The following is a 20019-nucleotide window of genomic DNA, read 5'->3' as shown; positions in this document are numbered from 1 at the left end:
TCGTAAGTCCGGACTGTGCACCCGGTGCACTATGGTAGGTGGTGGCCGGTGGCGATGGGCGCTGCGCCATTGCCATCGACTGCATTAACGTATTGAACATTTGCATCACGCCGGCCAGGGTGGCGGCGTCCGTGCCAGGTTGTGGTGGCGTCGGTTGTTGCGACGCACCAGCTTCGTTTCCATCATCGCCCATCGTGGATGTAGAACGTCTTTCGGCTTCTCGGGGATACTCGCGCGAATCGTCGTTGGCCGGGACGTTGGCCGTTACTCGTGCGTTCCGTTGTGCCCCCTTCGGCACGTGTTCTAACCTCCAAGATTTCCGTTGGCGCGGAAAAAAAACTAGGCTGCCTCGCGCAGGATGCTCTCAATACTGCTCAAGTCTCACGTCTTACCTGTTCATCCCACTTCTGAGATGTTAGGTGTGGCACTTGTGAGGGCAGGTGATAAAAGATAAGCATGAAACAATGAGCACTTGTAATTGTAAAAGAATGTTGAATAGCGTTTATTGAATAAGGCGTCTCTTAATCTGCGTCTGCTGCGCTCTGCTTGTACTTAGCTACTGCACCGGGCGCACGCAGTGCGCCGGTGTTGCGCGGGAAAAATAATGTAATGTATGTTGTGTTGTTGGTTGCCTACGTTACGCATTTCGCTAACATAATTATAAATTATTTTGATGGTACCTTCACAACAAACAATAGGTGTCCTTCCTTGAAATCCACAAATAGTAGGCTTAATACCAACTTCTGCTTGTTTCTTAGCCTGTGGACACACCGTTGACAATTTGCACACACCCGGCGCACCAGTGTATTGAAACGTGCAGAAATTTCCAACTGTGAATTCCGATTAACAATTTACAATTGAAATGAGTACTTAAGAGACAATTGAATGCCAAACACATAATTTACATACCTTGTGTTTGTACTTTCCCAAGTTGTAAAATTACTAAGAAAGTAATAAATATTCTCCAGGGTACCTTCAGTGCCATTTTGAATGTCAACAAATTTGGCACAGTTCCAGATTAAATATCACACGCTTAAAGCACTGCGGTTTTGAAAGTTACTAACATTGAAACAACCTTTTGACCGCACTTTACTTGTGTTTTTTTTTCTGCTGAATTGCACTGGTTTCTATTGCGTCGTGTTTGCTACCTTGGTCGGCGATTTAATGATTACTCGTAAGTTGCGACCACAAGAACAAAACTGGACGTACCTTCAATTCGTGGAAATCCGCATCACAAATTGTAGTCTACGAGTATACTTAATGTCTATTTATGACTGACTAGCTTTCGTGTATTTATTGATTATATCGAGGTGGTAATTGCTTTAATCACTTGTTGATGGTATTTACTCGTGTAATTTGATGGTGGGGCAAATTTCGGAAGTGTCCATCCACGCGTACACCCGCTCACGTAAACTTGCACTGATTGATTGTTTAGCGGCCAGCGACGCAGTGCGTTCGGAGTGTTTGTCATTTCCCCTGACGCCGATCGCAACAGGTGAACACCTATGAACTCAATTACTTAAGTACAATTCGCATTTATCGATCGTGCGACGCGCGACCAAAACCGGTCGGCCGTCAAAGTTGCGCGCACGACAACATCAACAATGCGGTTGTCTCTGTGCCGGCAATTAATCGTAATTAATTGGTCTATGAATAAGGTACCAATATGTAAACGATTATCCTTTAATGCGCAGCATGATTGGTTTTATTCCAAAGTGAGAATTCTCGAGCGCTTCGAACAATTTCTGTGGTCGCTTAGCTGTCGATATTAAAATCATTTAGATAAACAAACTTGTGGTTTGTGGATACTTGGAAATTCCGAATGACATGTCAAATAAATGTGTAATACACATATTACTCACTTAAAATGTTAAGGAGACAAATAAAATGGATTTTAATTTATTTGTGTACTTTAAATTTACAATAAATTTTAAGCCAACAATAAAAGACGAGTTCATTTGCATAATCTGCGATTTTATGAATAAATATTAGCATGTTATGGTTATGGTAATGGGATAAATGTGTTGTGAGTTATGGCGTTGAGACGAATGTCAAAGACAAGGACCTTTTGTGCGCATCAGGCGCAAAATGCAAGTCGTGCAAAACCCACGTAAATTTATTAGGTTGTGATTCATACAGAACAGAAAAAAAACTCTTTGTCACCAGAACAACATCCATAAACTATAAGTAAATATTATAATAAGAAATCTATATCCGGTATCGATAAATATTTTAACACAACGGTGTTTTAAATTTCCCCTAATTAAGTCTGGAATATTCATGATAACTTCGCCTCTGTCAATCTACAAGCATACTGATCGGTTTATGGTTTTCCCATTGAGGAAGTTCTGAACCTACGTACTCGTACGTACGTAAGTGACTTAAGTGTGTTTATACTGATGAATATCGCGCTCGTGGAATTTTGACTTGTAGTACAAGTTTTTGCCCACACCAATGAATAAGCGGCCAGTGGAGGCTCATCCAAAGGCTAGTCTGACCAATCTCGACGACAATAGTGTATAAATATTTCGTTGAAGCATCGCGCGCTCAGAAACTCACAACACTCGACGCGCAAACACCGCAAACAAACAACGCATATATTCTGTATCGTGTTCTCTTGTTTTTCCACTGTATTTGTTTACGAGTCGACTTTGAAAGTGAACGGAAATAATTACCAGGAACTAATTATTCATTAATTTAAAAATATACACAATGCTGGTAAGTTTCATAGCTTAAAATATAAATGAACATCATAGTAAATATAATAACATTTTAACCATTGTAAATTACAATATTGTGACTTTGAAGAAATTATTTATTTATTGCTATCTGCTGAGGTTAAAATGTTATCGAGGTCGTCACCATTTTGTGGGAATTACTTTATGTTTTGTATGTAGTTGTTGGTATTGACGATAACAGTGGCGTGCGCAATGGCACAGCGTCCCATGTACGCCGGCAGTGGCCCAATCGGTCGCCCTGAATTAGCCAATCGTTTTCGTGATCCTGCCGCAGAGACATCCACCACAGCTCCTGGTTTAAGTAATCGTCTTGGTGAGGATTCCACCCCCCACCTAACTTACCAGTTGATGCTTTGGGTGATGAAGAGTTGGTAAACCGACTTAATCAATGGCCCAGGGAACATAGACCATTCTGGTTGCTCAATTCTGCTGCCATCGAAGAACAGAGGAATCAAAATGTGAACAGATTAGTACAACAAGCTCAAGCCCAACAGAATCAACAAAATCAACAAGCTCAAGGTCAACAACCCTTAGAATCCAGGGAAGTAACTTTGATCAACAATCCACCGATGATCAAGTTGCTTCCCTACCTATTAGGCCCACTGGTCAAAGACCAACTTTTTGGTCCCGTGGTAATTGATTCCTGTTGATTTGGAAGAAATAAAGACTTTGTGTTAGCGTATGTTTTTATAATACGCTATTTTCTATTGGTGGAATAAACGCTTCTTTTGGGTGTTATTTTTAAAATTAAATTTATTTATTTTACATAATATGATACAGAGTATGTGTGGCTTTGCGCAAGCGACAATGCAATATGAAAACGTAAATACATCGTAGTATATGTCGTAAATAAACGAATAAATAAACAAAACCAACGCGACGATACATAATCGTATGGCCGATAATAAACAATGAAAAGATGGCTCAAGCACTTTCACACTAAAAATTAAATCTATCTTTTCATACCGATAGCGGTTTCGATAATTTAGAATTACATATAATTTATAAATTACAAATATACGCTCCTATTATTTCCGTCAACCCACACGTTTGGTATCAATTGTTGTGAAATTAGAGTACAACATGCAAACGAATATCTAGAATCCTAAAGATGGTAAATTGTTGAGGATGCTGGCAGGATTCTGTATATTCATCGTCATGGGCTTTAGTCTCCTAACAATTGATGCAGTTTTTACATAAAATGGTAAAATTTAGGAGCGATGCGTTGAACGTGCGGTGTTTGCGTAACAAATATAAGAATTTAGTTAGATTAGAAGTTCCTTATCTACTGCTCGCCTTGCGGGACGACATTGAGCGAGAAGGCGGCGAGTGTTTCGCTCTTTTTGCCAATCGCCTTCGCTTGATACTGGCCGATGTCGTTCGAGTCGCATTTGATGATCTTGAGCGTGTATCGTTTACCCTCTTGTGTGAATCCGTACTTGGAGACACTCTCGCGGATGGGTTTGCCGTCCTTCAGCCAGTTGATCTGCAATGGTTCATCTTCGGTCTCGGCGATGAACGTGCCGGTCTCGCCCTCGGCGAGCGTGGCGGAGATCGGGAATGTTTTGAACACGGGCGACTTGGGCTGCTCGTCGGGCACCAGCACGTTGAGGGTGCAACTGCTGAACGTCTCGCCGGCGTCGTTGAACGCCTCGCAGGTGTACGCGCCGGAGTCCTCCGGGAAGATCTCGGCGATGCGCAGTTTGTAAATGTTCGCCTCGTTGGTGTACTCGAAGTCTTTGCTGGGTTTGATCTCTTTGTTGTTGTGCAGCCAGATTACGTCGAATTTGTCACTGCCGATGATTCTGCAGGAGAGCTCTACCGGTTCACCGTCCTTCACGAATGCTGATTGCAAATGGCTGACGATTCTGGGAGGCTTGTCGTCTGATTTCTTCTTACCATTTACAATACTACCCATGGCTACATTAAAAAATTTAAACAAAAACATCAACTTCTACTTAAAAAAATAAATAAAATAAAACTTACGTTTGACTGTGAGCTTGCAGAAGGTCTCTGTTGATCCAATTGAATTAGTAGCTTTGCATACATATTCACCTTCATCTTCAGGATATACTTCATTAATAGTCAGGGTGCAAATGCCATTTTTGTATTTCAAGTCCATGACCTCAGAGGAACTCAAGGGTTTCTTATTTTTAGACCATGTTACTTGTGGTTCTGGGTCACCCTTAACATGACAGATCAATGTCAGTTGTTCGCCATCACCTACAGTGGTATTTTTCAGTTCCTTGGAAAATCTAGGTGTGCACATGGACGCATCATCAGGAGGTAATGCTAATTCTTTAGTTGAGTTTCTTGATCTATTTGGACTACCTGTGCCTGTGGAGTCTAATCTACCTCCGTATCTCTTCGGTGACCTATCATTAATATTTAAACTGGAGGATGATGATGATAGATTCAAACTAGTTGGTCTCGCTGTGGGTTGTGGTGCGGGTGTGATATTTTTCCTAATGGTGACTGGAATTGGTGCTGGTTTAATGGGTTGTTCAATATATTTACGATCGCCGGAATGCAAGATCTTCTGTGCGATTTGGCTTTGTTCCGCTGTACCAGATTCACCTTCAACGATCACCATGCAACTTGTCTCATCCTGGCCATGTTTGTTGGATGCTACGCAGCTATATCTTCCGGAATCTGATGGACGACAACCAACGATTTCCATTGTGATGACACCATCAGAGGTTGACATCGAATATTCATATTTGCTGAGTTCGCGTTTGTCTTTGTACCATTTGACTGTCGGGAAGGGTTTACCAGCCAGACAGCAGAGGAGTTTGCAGGTGTCTTTCTCTTGCATAACACGAGGACGTAACAGGAAGGTGAAGCTAGGTGCGCATTCTTGTTCTTCTTGCCAGTAGGTGTATGGTAGTGGTTCACGACGGCGGACAGGTTGTGCTTCGGGTTTGTATTCAGCTGTGACAGTTGGAAGTGGTTGGACATTGAGGAAGACTACCTCCTCCTTAGAACCATAGTGGTTATCGGCTCTGATGATGTATTCTCCACGGTCTTCCAACTTGGCGCGATTGATAATAAAGTAGTAATCATCTCCAACGTAGCGTTTCATGTATTTCACGCTCTGCCTAAGTTCACAACTGTTGTGGTACCAGCTAAGGGTAGGTGTAGCAATACCCACAACTCTGCAATAGAACGTGACACTTTGTCCTTCATAACAGAATGCGCTTTGAGGTCTAATAACAAATCTAGGTGCTGCTTGTCGTCGATCAAACATTGAATCATATATCTTGTACTTCTCCATGAGTAATTTACGTAGCGAGGAATAGTTCGACAGTCTTCCAATTGGCAGCGAGAAATCGTTCCAGTTTTCATACCTGGCGCGGATCTTATCACGCAGTTTCAAGTAGCGGTTCTGTTCGATCACCTTTGTTCTATGGCTGTGATCTCCAGTCAACCAGGCGTGCATTAGGCATTCTTCCGCGGTCATGCGCTTCTCCTTGCTCTTGATAAGAAGTTTACGGATGAAGTCTTTACCTTCTTCAGAGACATTTGCGAAAGATTCTTCATCAAAGTCCCAGTCGCATGCCTTTACATTCTTAAGGGTCTCAATGTCATTTTCACCTGCGAAAGGTGAGAGACCACTGAGGAGGACATAGGAAAGAACACCCACGGCCCACATGTCAGTGAAGAAACCAACTGGTTCACGCTCAACGATCTCAGGAGCAGCAAACTCAGCGGTACCAGTGGAAATTTTAACCACCTCATTAGGATCTAGTTTAGTGGCAAGACCAAAGTCAATTACCTTGATATTAGTGCCCTTGCGTGTCTGGCACATAATGTTCTCTGGTTTGATGTCCAAGTGGATAATGTTCTTCTCGTGCATGTGTTTGATGGCTTCGCAGATTTGGCGCATGTAGGCAATGACTTCCGCCTCGGACATTTGGTAACCTTCAGCTGTGATGCGTTCGAAAAGTTCACCTCCGCTCAAGAATTCGTAAATTAAGACCATTTCATCATCGTCTTCAAAAGCGTCATGAAGATTGATCAATTTGTTGTGGTGTAATTGATTCATGATGTCAATTTCTTTACGAATGAGTTCTTTCTCCATGGCGTGGGTAACAGGGATAAATTTGGCAGCGAAAATGTTACCAGTCTTGCGTTCTCTGCACCTGTGCACGACCCCGAAGGCACCTGTGCCGATTTCTTCCAGAATATCATAATCTTCATATACGCTTCTGGTCTTGATCTCAACAGGTTGAGGAACGTATTTGGAATAGATGTCAAAGACATATTGGTCGTAATCCTTGACAGGTTCCTTGTGAGATTCACGGATCTTCTTACCATTGGCATCTACTTCGACCTTCCTCTTCTCAACCTTCTTCTTGCCAGAGTCCTTCATGGTTACTAGGGTACTGATGTCTGATGGCGCAGAACGGCCGTAGATGTTTTCAGCGTATACTCTGAATTCGTACTGGTGACCAGGTGACAATCCACTGATAGCCATTGAATTGATGCGGGTGTTGCCCACTCTCAACCACGTTTGCAGTTGATGTTCACGTTTCTCAACCAGGTAGTTGGTGATATTGCTACCGCCATCCCAAAGTGGTGGCTTCCAGTTGAGTGCAAGGGAATCAAATCCAACGTTATCGCAAGTTGGGAATCGTGGTGGGTCTGGCCTATCGCTGATCTGGATCTTGATAATGGCAGAGTCTTGACCCATATCATTCTCAGCTGTGATTCTGTATGGACCGCTGTCGAGTTTACTGCCATCGCGAATGGTAAGAATAGCATGACGGTCCTTGACCTCCACGTGGTAATGACCACCAGATTCAATAGTCTCACCCTCGCGGATCCAGCTGATGCGTGGACGTGGATGACCAGTGAATGGAATCTTGATGACGACATTTTCACCTTTGTCGAAGTAGGCAGTGTCACGGAATCTGGGTGGAACGTTGAGTTTCGGTGGAGTCATGATGATCAATTCAGCGCGGGTAGATTTCACACCACCCTTATTAATAGCTCTGCAAACGTATTCATCGGCATCTTCACCAAAGACATCGTTGATGGTGAGGTGATAATTGTCACCTTCAGAGTAGATGTTGTATCTGGAACCACTGGTAATTTCACGGGCGCCTTTGTACCATGTGATGGTTGGTTTTGGGCTACCGGTAATGGTGCATTCGAATTTGGCATTATGGTTCTGAATGCAATTAGCGTTCTTAAGAGGCTTGACAATTTCTGGTGGAGTAGCACCCATTGGGTCAACGATTTTAACAGACAATGAGTTGGTGGATGGTTCAGAAAGACCAGCGATATTTTGAGCAAACACGCGGAATTCATACTGGCGACCTTCAATGAGGTTGGAGATGTTGAGAATGGTCGGCAAGCAAATAGCAACATTGACGCGTTGCCAAGTGTTGCTGCCCACCTCACGTTTGTCGATCCAGTATCCTTGGATGCGAGCACCACCGTCAGATTCTGGTCGGGTCCATTCCAAGTTGACGAAGTCACCACCGATTTGAGTGACGTTTGGAATGCCGGGTGGTGATGGTGGGTCGAATGGTGCTTTAGCCTTGATCGGGTTAGTACCCTCGCATGCTGGTCCCATACCGTTATCATTTACAGCCATAACTCTGAAGAGATATTCTTGTCCTTCAGTCAAACCTTGCACCATGAATGAAGTGTCCTTGCAAGAGGACGAAATTGTGATCCAGTGGGTCAAAGAAACATCTTTACGTTCCACGACATAGTGGGTAATGCGAAGACCACCATCGTAAGTAGGTGGTTTCCATGTGAGAGTGCAAGTGTGTTTAGTGATATCAGCAACGTCCAAATTGATTGGTGGACCAGGAAGACCAGTAATGTATACAGTGAAGTTACCAGAAACAGAACCACTGTCATTCTTGATGGTTGCGGTGTAATTTCCAGCGTCATCTTTGCGGATACCACGAATGTAAACAATGATGTATTCATCAAAGATGGTAAATTTAATGTGTTCAGATTCATCAATCTTCTTGCCGCCCTTCGTAAGAGTAAACTCAATGGGTTGGTCACCAGAGTAGTAAATCTTGATCTTGGTGTTATCATTCTCAGGCAGGTACAACTCGGTAGGAATGCGGTTGATAACAGGTGGAGCTAAACAGAAATTTAAATTAAGAACCTAATAAAATACGAAAAAGGTCAAAATACTTACATCCAATCTTGACACGGGCGTTAGTTGTGACTGAGCCCATAGCATTGCTGGCCTCACAGGTGTAATCTCCTTCATCAAGAGCCAAAGCATCGATAATATGCAATAGGGCAACACTACCCTTGGTTTCGTATCTGTATCTTCCTGATAAGGTCAATTCACGTCCATTGCGCAACCACCTGTAGGTCGCTGGTGGTTTGCCGCTTGCTTCGCATTCCAAGGTAACAGTCCTGCCAAGTGGCACGACGGTGTTACCCAATGGACGAATCCATTCTGGTTTCTCACCTCCAAGTACTTCGCATACTTTGACTGGGGTAGAGCATGCGCTAGGTTCACTCTTACCAGCTGCGTTGACAGCAAAGATGCGGAATTCATAATCGTTGCGTTCAATGAGATTGATAGCAGTGTAGTTAGTATCGGTGACATTGTACTCATTACACTTGTTCCAAATTGGACTACCGATTTCTCTCTTTTCGATGATGTACCCGGTAATTCTGGAACCACCATCGTTTGCGGGTATTTCCCAGGTGAGGTCAACGTAGCTCTTGCCAACCTTGACCACTTTAGGTGCACCTGGTGGAGATGGCACGTTGAATTTACCCTTGAGCTTGAATCTGGTGGAGGATGAAGATGGTTTGCTAAAACCAGCAGCGTTCTTAGCCTTTACACGGAATTCGTATTCGTGACCAGTGATCATGTTGTACAGATCGAAGTGTGTTTGAGGAATGAGATAATCAGCAGCTGGAGTCCAGTTGGTCTCAGCCACATCGCGGTATTCCAGACGATAACCTTGAATTCGGGAGCCACCATCGTTTCCGGGGCGTTCCCAGATAAGATGGATAGTGCTTGAATCCCAGTCGCTGACACGTGGCGCACCTGGTGCGTCTGGCACAGTGAATGGATATTTGGCAGTGATAGGTTCATCCAGTTCGAGGGGTTCACTGATACCATATTGATTTTCAGCACGGATACGGAAGCTGTAGCGTTTGTTGGGTTCCAGTCCCATAACGTCATAGTGGGTGTTGCGGACAAAGCTACTAGCCTTAACCCAGATTCCAGAAGGTTCATATTTCTCAACAATATAGTTGGTAATCGGGGAGCCGCCATCGTCCAATGGTGGCCTCCAGGCAAGAGAACAGTTATCTGGTGTGATATCTGAGACATCCAATGGTCCTTGAGGTTTGCCAGGTTTGTCGACAACAAGAACTCTGCAAGAGCCAGAATCGTATCCAACACTGTTGGTAAGCTTGATAGTATAGCTTCCACTGTCGGAACGCTTGGCTTTGTTGTTAATGAACACAGATTGGATATCAGTAGTTTCGAATTTGATACGATGGTCCTGAATAACTTCATCGTTGTTGATGGTCCAGTTTTCTCTGGGTCTTGGAGAAGCAGTGAATGGTACAGTGATTTTAAATTCTTCACCGGCAATGACAACCATGTCTCTGATACTAAGATCAGAAGTGATCTTAGGAGCAGATGGTGGAGCTCTGCAGACAATGATATCAGAAGGTGGACTCCATGGACCTTGTCCAGCAGCATTCATAGCAGCGACACGGAATTCATACTCGTGGTTCTCAATCAAGTTGATCACCTTATGAGTAGTATCAGGGACCAATGCGTGAGAGGCCTTGGTCCATTTATCTTCAGTGGTCAACCTCTTTTCAATGACGTATCCAGTAATTGGAGAACCGCCATCATGTCGTGGTTTGTTCCATGTGATCGTAATGGAATCTTCGGTGGTTTCCACACCACGAGGAGAGCCTGGAGCTCCGGGAACATCGAATGGATGTCTGGCCCTGATGGGTTCGGCAGTGACAGCTGGATCGGATTGACCATACTTGTTTTCAGCAATGACACGGAATTCGTATTCTTTGCCGATGGTCAAGTTGCGCACGCGAATGAAGGGTACAGTAACATAACTGCTGATCTTGGTCCATGTTTGAGACCTAGCTTCCTTCCTCTCAACAATGTAGTTGGTGATTGGAGATCCACCATTGTCCTTTGGTGGCTGCCAGTATAACGTCAATTGGTCACCGGCGAATTCATCAGCACGCAGGTTCTCAGGTTTACCAGGACGGTCCAATACACGTACATTAAGGGTAGCGGTGTCGAAACCTGAGGGGTTCTTCAACTGCAACCTGTACTGACCAGCATCGTTTCTGTTGGCGTTCTTTACAATGATGCTAGCATAATCGTCGGTAAGTGTAGGATGTACACGGGTATCAGTTTCATCCAGAATCTTATCATTGGCAAACCAGGAAGCAACTGGTTTGGGGAAACCAACATATGGTACGTGAATGTTGAAATCTTCACCGGCTCTGACAGTAATGTCACGAATACCGCTCAAATCGATGCATGGTTTGTTTGCTTGTTCCTCAATAAGGATCATTGGTGTTGGTTTGCTTGGCTCAGATGGGCCTACGTCGTTAACAGCAATAACACGGAATTGGTATTCATCTCCTTCCTTAAGCTTAGGCACAGTGTAGACCAGTTCCTTAATAGGTACAGAATTGCAGTCAGACCAGTCAGCAGCATCCTTCTTGCGTTGTTGAAGAATGTATCCCTTGATTTTAGATCCGCCATCGTTACGTGGTGGACGCCAAGATAGTGTGACACTGTCCTTGGTGATGCGGTCCGGTTTGGGTGGTTCCGGAGCATCGGGCTTGACTGTGGTAAAAGTGTTAGCACATGCGAATCAATTAAAATAAAATGGTACTTACATCTTTGGTGACCGGCGATGATGGGTTCAGTTGGTCTGCTCGGCTCACCAGGTCCAGCTTCATTGACGGCAACCACCCTAAATTCGTATTTGTTACCTTCGCGCAGGTCCTGCACGGTGTAGCTGGTATTAGGTGTTGGGTAATGGTTGACCCTGACCCATTCACCACCACGCTCACGCTTCTCGATGTAGTAACCGGAGATAGGCTTGCCACCGGTGGAGGTTGGTGGGTTCCACTTGAGCGAGCAGCTGGACGGCGTGTAGCCGACGACTTGCGGCTGGCTTGGTGGACCTGGTGGATCAAACGGACTCTTAGCAACAACGGGTTTACCTTCGAGTGGTTCCGAAACTCCGTAGATGTTTTCAGCGCGCACGCGCACGACATATTTTTTGCCCTCGGTAAGACCGCGAACGGTGAAGTTGGTCTTTGGACAGAAACCGGGGCACGGGCGCCAGCAGTCCATTCCGAACTCGCTGACCTCGATGATGTAGTTGGTGATTTCACCACCGCCATCATCATCTGGAGGATTCCACGAGACGGACACAGTTTCCTGGGTTGTTTCGGTGTATTGTAGTGGACCCTTGGGCATGCCAGGTTTATCCACAACAATGACCTCGATATCGGCAGAGTCTTTGCCATATTCATTGCTAGCAGTGACGGTGTATTTGCCAGAATCATCCCTGTTGGATGATTCTACGCGGAGGCAGGTGTGTTCGCTGTTGGTTTGCGTCTAACAAAAACATAAAATATAGTAATGGGTTTTTCAATAATTGAAGAATAGGTAAACTTACAGATACTCTGTTTGATTCGGGAATAACAATGTTGTTCTTTTTCCATTCGACCTTCGGGATTGGAGCACCTGAAAGTGGAATGTCGACGCGAATGGGTTCACCGGCGCGCACCTTAATCTTGCGGCCGATGATGCCATCCAGCCAAAGCTTGGGTTTCTCTTTCATCGGTTTGGCAATCATTGCGTTCGATGTGTCGCTTGGTTTGCCTGGGCCTGCGGCATTAACCGCAGTTACTCTGTATTCGTATTCGTGTCCTTCTTGCACCCTATCGTCATAGTATTCCTGGTGGCGGCTGGGTTCTTTGTTAAGTTTCACCCAGCGTCCGGTAGCACGATCACGTCTCTCGATATCGTAGCCAATGATGGGAGATCCACCATTGCTGATTGGTGAAGACCATTTGATTTTGATATGGTCTTTGTCACTATCGACCAATTCTGGTTTGCCAGGTTTACCGGGAACGTCGTATTGGTTCTTGGCAACGACGGGTTTGTCAGTTTGCAATGGATCTGAACGACCTTGCAAGTTCTCAGCAAGTACGCGGAATTCATATTTGGTGCCTTCAAGGAGACGTGGTACCACAGAGTGGGTGTTCTTAGGGTTAACATAGTTAACAGCTGGTACCCAACCACCACCATGAGTCAAATCACGTTTCTCAATAACATATCCACTGTAAAATAATAAAACATGTCAAACATGAAGAAAACAGAACATTTTCAGATAACATACGTAATTTCACTTCCACCGTTATCCTTTGGTGGTTTCCACGACAGGGTGACACTTTGAGCTGTAATTTCTTCGTATTCCAATGGTCCTTCGGGAGGCGCAGGGCGATCTATAACCACAATCATTATAAAACCAATTTTCTACTTTGTTATTCTAAATATACCTAATACGATAACTTGGAAGGATCCTTCATCAGTTCCTGAAGAATTCTTCAGCATTAAATGATATAATCCGCTGTCAGAGCGCTTGGCATTGACAGCGTGAATGACAGTATGATGACCAATGGCCGTGACGGTGGTACGTTCATCGGCGGTCAATGGTTTATGATTAGATGACCATGTGACTTCAGGTGTTGGTTCACCAATGAAGTCAATGTCAATGTGCAGGATAAGACCAGCCTTGATACGAATATCATTAAGAGGTGTTTTAATCTTTGGTGCCACTGTAAAAAGGAAGCAATTAATATAATTTTTGGGATTAGAGTAAAGAATAACATACAGTATCTGGCCTTGCACAAGACCATATCGCTTGGTTCGGATGGTTCGCTGTTACCAGCGTTGTTCGTTGCGATAACACGGAATTCATATTCTTGTCCTTCGATAAGATCAGGTACTCTGGCATCAGTTTTGCCAGCTGGGACGGTTGCAGCCTGGTTCCAGTATGGGCTGCCCTTTTCTTTCTTCTGGATGATGTAGCCAGTAATCGGGGAACCGCCATCGTTCTTTGGCGCGGCCCATTCCAGATCCACGTGGTTTTTGTCCCAGTCGACAACATTGGGTTTACCAGGCGCATCGGGTTCATCACTTTCGTTTTTAGCGATAAAGCTGCGTGGCAATTCAAGAGGCAAAGATTCGCCAACGGCATTCACAGCCTTGACGCGGACATAATATTCTTTGCGGTGTACCAATCTGGTGATGTCATGATGAGTGATAGTAGACATACCAGCATCGGACCAGATACCACGTGACACGTCCATTTTTTCAACAACATAGTGCAAAATTGGAGAGCCACCATCGTCCAATGGGACCTTCCAGCTGGCTCTGCATCCTTCTTTGGTGATTCTGCTGATTTCCAATGGTGGTTGTGGTGGACTAGGTTTGTCAATAACGAGAACCTGAGCAGATGCGCTGAAGGAGCCAAGGTTATTGGTGAGGGTTAACGTGTAAGTACCAGTGTCAGTTCTGGCAGAGAATGGAATCTCGAAGGTGCATTTAGATGTTGATACATACATATCAACACGTTCACTAGCTTGAATTTCTTTACCGTTGCATACCCATTGGGCTTTAGGTTTAGGTGAGGCTTCAATAGGCAGATCCCATGCAATGCGGTTACCCGCCTTGACAACAAGATCTTCCAAGAGCGATTTGTTGAAGGTAGGCGCTTGGAATCTAGGCTTAGCAATAACAGGAAGTGAGCATTCACTTGGTTCACTAGGACCACCTTTGTTGACGGCAATAATTCTGAATTCATATTCTTCTCCCTCAGTGAGATTGGGAGCTGTACCTTTAGTTTGATTTCCGGGTACTTCAGCAGCCTTTTCCCAGCTGCCATGTTTAGGACGTTTTTCAATGATGTATTTATCAATAGGAGCACCACCGTCTCTCTTTGGTGCGGTCCACTCCAGGTCAACATGATCCTTATCCCAGTCAGTAGCGACGGGTTGACCTGGTTTGTCTGGTCTTGTATACGGATCCTTAACAGTAATACTCTCACTGGTGGTCAGTGGCAATGATTCACCTTGCTTGTTAACAGCTACAACACGGAATTTGTAGTCGTGACCTTCAGCAAGGTTATCAACACGCATGTAAGGACTGACAGATTCGCCAGCTGGTAACCAACGACCTGTCTCCAGATCTTGCTTTTCAACAGCATAATGAGTGATTTCTGAGCCACCATCGTCCTTTGGTGGACGCCATTTGAGTGTAACAGAGGACTTAGTGACCTCATCACCTCTCAACGGGCCTTCTGGTGGTGAAGGAATATCAAGGACAGTAACTTTGACAGTGTGAGTGTCTTTGCCATTAATGTTCTTTGCAGTGAGTTGGTATGGACCACTGTCGATACGTTTGGCATCAGTAATGCGCAAATGCGCCATGTAATCTTCATTGGTGACCTTGATACGATCGGATGGGACAAGAACGGTGCCCTTAACTTCCCATTCTTTGGTTGGTGGTGGTTCACCGATGACAGGTACGTTGAATTCGAAGGTTTGACCAGCGCGAATCTTGATATCCACGAAGACATTCCTGTCAATCTTGGGTGCAACTGTAAAAATTTTAAATATTGGTAATTGGTAATTATTGAACAAATTTTCATTGACTTACGATTCTTGGGACGAGCAACATGGACCTTGGACGCGTCGCTAGGCTCACTTGGTCCTCCCTTGTTCACGGCACGAATACGGAATTCGTATGGTGTACCCTCAATCAAATCATTAACCTTTCCAGTGGTAACATCACCTTCAACATCAGCGCACTTCTCCCAGTTGGGATTGAATTTGTCACGCTTCTCAATAACGTATCCCGTAATGGGAGATCCACCATCAGATTCTGGTCTGTCCCATTTAAGTTCCACGAAATCTCTATCGTAATCAATGATATCAGGCGTGCCTGGTTTGCTTGGCTGGTCGTAGGGGTTCTTAGCAAGGATTGCTTGAGCGGTGGTCAGTGGTTCAGATTTACCTTGTCTATTCACGGCACATACTCTAAACTTGTATTTCTTTCCAGGTTGTAAACCATCGACTTCCAAGTTGGTAACTGGGCCGTCAGTTTCACCAGCTGGTACCCATCTACCGGTAGCTTCATCCATCTTTTCAACCACGTATTTCTCAACGGGTTGACCACCATCGTCAGAAGGTGGACGCCAAGCAAGTTTGCAACCCTTGGCATGAACATCGGATACTTGTAGAGGACCATTTGGTGGGCTAGGTTTATCCAAAACGGTAACAGTAACATCAGCAATATCTTTGCCGTTAACGTTCTCAGCAGTAATGGTGTAGGTGCCCGATTCGGACCTTCTTGCGTTGGTAACCTTCAATTTTGTGATGTACTCGCCATGTTGCACTTTGGTGCGGCTGTCGTTCTTAACTTCTCTGCCACTTAGAATCCATTTAGTTGTAGGCATGGGTTCACCAGAAACCTTAACGTCAAAGTTAAAGTTTTGACCGGCCTTGATGCGGATTTCGATAAGGTTGGTTCTATCGATCTTTGGTGCCAAGTTACGGGGCTTAGCAATGATGGTTGGTGTTTCATTGCTAGCATCACCAGGTCCGGCAGCATTTACAGCACGAACTCGGAATTGATAACCTTGACCCTCGATTAAATCAGGTACAGTGGCTTTGCATTGATCTCCAGGCACTTCAAGCGCTTTTTCCCATTCTCCAAATTTGTCCTTCTTTTCAACAATGTAGGCAGTGATTGGAGAACCACCATCTGTTGCAGGTGGGGTCCAGGCAAGGTCAACATGATCTTTGTCCCAGTCGGTGGCCTTGAGATGTCCAGGCGCTCCGGGTTCATCGAATGGATTCTTGGCGATGATAGATTCCGCTGCCTCGAGGGGTTTAGATTCACCTTCGGCGTTAACAGCAGCGACACGGAATTTATATTCATGACCAGGGGTAAGTCCGGTAACTTCCATGCCAGGTTCAGTTGATCTACCGGCAGGTACCCAGGTACCAGTTTCTGGGTCCATCTTCTCTACCTGGTAATATTCGATCGGAGTGCCACCATCGTCCTTTGGACGCTTCCACTTCAACTTGCAACCATTCTTATTAACGTCAGAAATGGCAAGTGGACCTTCTGGTGGTGTAGGCTTGTCGGTAACAGTGACTGTGACAGTATGCGTGTCCTTTCCAGAGGAGTTAGAAGCAGTAACATTGTATTCGCCAGAATCTTCACGTCTTGCTGGACGAATAACCAACTTAGTGTTGTAGTCTACGTTGGTGATATCAATACGTTTATCATTGCTCATCTTAGATCCTTGGAATCTCCATTCCACATTAGGTGCAGGTTCACCAATAATATTGGCGTCGTATTTCAATGCGGAACCAGCAGAAATGGTAATATCATGCAAGTAACGCCTATCAATGCGTGGAGCCAAGAATCTTGGTTTAGCAATGAAGTTCTTGCTGGGTTCTGATGCTTCGCTGGGGCCAGCTTTGTTCAACGCAATGACCCTGAATTGATATTCGTTTCCTTCAATTAGGCCATTGACAATACCAGTTGGGTTGGGGCCAGTGGTTTCCACTGCCTTCTCCCACATCGGGCTGTATTTGTCTTTCTTTTCGATGATGTAACCAGTAATTGGTGATCCTCCATCGGATGGAGGTTCGGTCCACTTAAGTTCGCAATGCTGGGCTGACCAGTCAACTGGTTCAGGTGCTCCGGGTTTGCTTGGAACACTGAATGGATCTCTGGCAATAATGCTACCCAAGGTTTCAAGAGGTTCAGATTCTCCTTCTTTGTTAACAGCTTTCACACGGAACTTATATTCATGACCAGGAATTAATCCATCAACCTTCAACTCGGGATTATTACCCAAAGTCTTACCAGCTGGCAACCACATTCCAGATTCTGGATCGAACTTCTCAACGATGTAACCTTCAATTGGTTCACCTCCATCGTCTTTGGGTTTCTTCCATTTGAGAGTGCAGCCATCCTTGTGGATGTCTGAAACTTCCAATGGGCCTTCTGGTTTGCCTGGTTTGGAGATAATGTTGATTTCCACTTCAGCGGTATCTGAACCATATTTATTGGTGGCCTGAATTTTATAAACTCCAGTATCTTTCCTTTCGGGTGTGTCGTTGAAGAATTTGGAGTTATAAGGTTTGTCTTCGATGCGCACCCGCGGGGACGCAATAGATTTGTTTTCTAAAGTCCACGCGACCATCGGAGCGGGCTCGCCGGTAATCTTGACATCGATGTAAATGGGTTCGCCTTCTTTCACATGAATAGTGCGCAAGTTCTTTCTATCAATCTTAGGAGCCACTGTAAATTAAATACGTAAAATAGTAGTATTTGTTTTTAAAATGGGTATAGAATTAAACTTACGTCTTCTTGGCTTCGTAATAACGGATTTAGATGCGCCACTAGGTTCACCTGGACCGGCAGCATTGACTGCACGTACACGGAATTCATATTCAACTCCTTCGTCCAGGTTTTCAGCGGTACCCTTGGTGTCGTTAGGGCCGGTTTCACCAGCCTTTTGCCATTTGGTCGAGCCTTTCTCGCGCTTCTCGATGATATAACCAGTGATTGGAGACCCACCATCGCTTGCTGGTGGGGTCCATCTAAGGTCAACGTGGTCTTTGTCCCAGTCGGTGACTTCGGGTACGCCAGGTGCACCAGGTTCATCTGAAATTCAAATAAATAATAACAAAATTATCTTCATCGCAATTTAAGGACTTTTAACGTACCAAATGGATTCTTAGCAATTATGCTCTTGTCAGCTTCAAGTGGTTCAGACTCGCCTTCAGAGTTAACAGCAGCCACTCTGAATTTATACTCCTTGCCAGGTTCGAGATTGTTAAGTTCAAGCTTGGGTTCTTTAGCCCTGCCAGCAGATACCCATCGTCCAGTTTCTGGATCCAACTTTTCGACTTGATAGTATTCAACTGGAACACCACCATCGTCTAGTGGTGGGTTCCATTTGAGAGTGCAACCCTCCTTGTGAATGTCGCTGATCTTAAGAGGGCCTTCTGGTTTGCTTGGTTTGTCAAGGACCTTTAATTCAATGGTGGCTTCATCTTTACCACACTGGTTTTCAGCCTTCAGCAACAAAGTACCACTGTGGGCACGTGTTGCAGCTGCAATGACAAACTTGGTCTTATAGTCTTCGATATCAATTGTGATGTCGTCACGTTTCTCAATACGTGCTTTGTTAATAAACCAAGTCTTGCTTGGCACTGGTTCACCAGAAACCTTGACATCCAGACGTACTTGTTGACCAGCCTTAACAGTAAGATCTCTCATTGTGCTACGGTCAATCTTTGGAGCAACGTATCTGTCCTTGGCAGTGATGGTATCAGAAGCAGCTGATGGTTTAGATTCTCCACCTTTATTAACAGCCTTCACACGGAATTGATACTTTTGTCCTTCAATTAAATCAGGTACTTTGGCTTCGGTCTTGTTTCCGGGTACTTCCAACACCTTGATCCATTTGTTACCAGCCGGATCCTTCTTTTCAACGATGTATCCAGTAATTGGAGCACCACCATCTTCTTTAGGTGGAGCCCATTTAAGATCAGCGTGGTTACGGCTCCAATCTTTGACGTCAGGTTTACCAGGAGCTTCGGGAGCTTTGAATGGATTCTTGGCAGTGGTGGGTACATCAGTAACCAGAGGTTCTGATTCTCCCTCAGAGTTGATTGCTTTTACACGGAATTGGTAGTCTTTACCTTCAGTCAAACCAGAAACATCAGCCTCGGGTGTTTTGGTGGTGGTAACTGGTACCCAGCGACCGGTCTCAACATCTTGACGTTCAACGACATATCCTTGAATTGGTTCACCACCATCATCTTCTGGTGGTTCCCATTTGAGTTTGCAACCTTCAGCGGTAACGTCAGATACTTTAAGTGGACCTTTAGGTTTGGACGGTTTGCTCAAGACTTGGATCTCCACTTCGACAGTATCAACACCACTGTCGTTCTTAGCAGTAACAATGTACATGCCAGTATCGGCACGTTTACATTTTTGAAGAATGAAGCAAGTGTGGTAATCTTCATTTTCAATCTTAAGACGATCGTTACTCCTAAGGGTTTGTTCTTTCAAAGTCCAAGTGACGACAGGGGCGGGTTCACCAGTAACGTCAGCCTCCATCCGCAGCATTTGACCAACGCGGACAACCTTCTTTTGGAGATTCTTGCGGTCGATTCTTGGAGCCAC

General features: G+C 44.8%; 2 protein-coding genes across 2 annotated transcripts in view; one reads left to right on the top strand and one right to left on the bottom strand.

Moving 5' to 3' along the window:
- The first annotated feature begins 2432 nt into the window (after nucleotides 1-2432).
- LOC135797395 (uncharacterized) lies at nucleotides 2433-3490 on the top strand. The gene is given in 3 exon segments (XM_065309757.1): nucleotides 2433-2718; nucleotides 2898-3060; nucleotides 3063-3490. Coding segments are annotated over 3 exon segments (495 nt in total). The 5' UTR covers nucleotides 2433-2712; the 3' UTR covers nucleotides 3389-3490.
- Nucleotides 3474-20019, bottom strand: part of bt (projectin protein bent) — a 37057-nt gene continuing 20511 nt past the window's right edge. The window contains 11 exon segments of the mRNA XM_065309754.1: nucleotides 3474-4658; nucleotides 4725-8846; nucleotides 8905-11571; nucleotides 11625-12354; nucleotides 12416-13082; nucleotides 13142-13247; nucleotides 13302-13580; nucleotides 13637-15403; nucleotides 15463-18123; nucleotides 18187-18489; nucleotides 18552-20018. Of these exon segments, the coding sequence (XP_065165826.1) occupies nucleotides 4024-4658; nucleotides 4725-8846; nucleotides 8905-11571; nucleotides 11625-12354; nucleotides 12416-13082; nucleotides 13142-13247; nucleotides 13302-13580; nucleotides 13637-15403; nucleotides 15463-18123; nucleotides 18187-18489; nucleotides 18552-20018 (15404 nt within the window). The 3' untranslated portion in view covers nucleotides 3474-4023.

The sequence above is a fragment of the Atheta coriaria genome, unplaced genomic scaffold (assembly GCF_025399875.1).
Source record: "Atheta coriaria isolate IRGN ID8LTWV9N9 unplaced genomic scaffold, Caltech_Dcor_3.1 hic_scaffold_8_pilon, whole genome shotgun sequence".
In the NCBI taxonomy this organism is placed as follows: domain Eukaryota; kingdom Metazoa; phylum Arthropoda; class Insecta; order Coleoptera; family Staphylinidae; genus Dalotia; species Dalotia coriaria.
The sequence above is the reverse complement of the archived record's forward strand: the minus strand, read 5'-3'. Positions and strand labels throughout refer to the sequence as shown.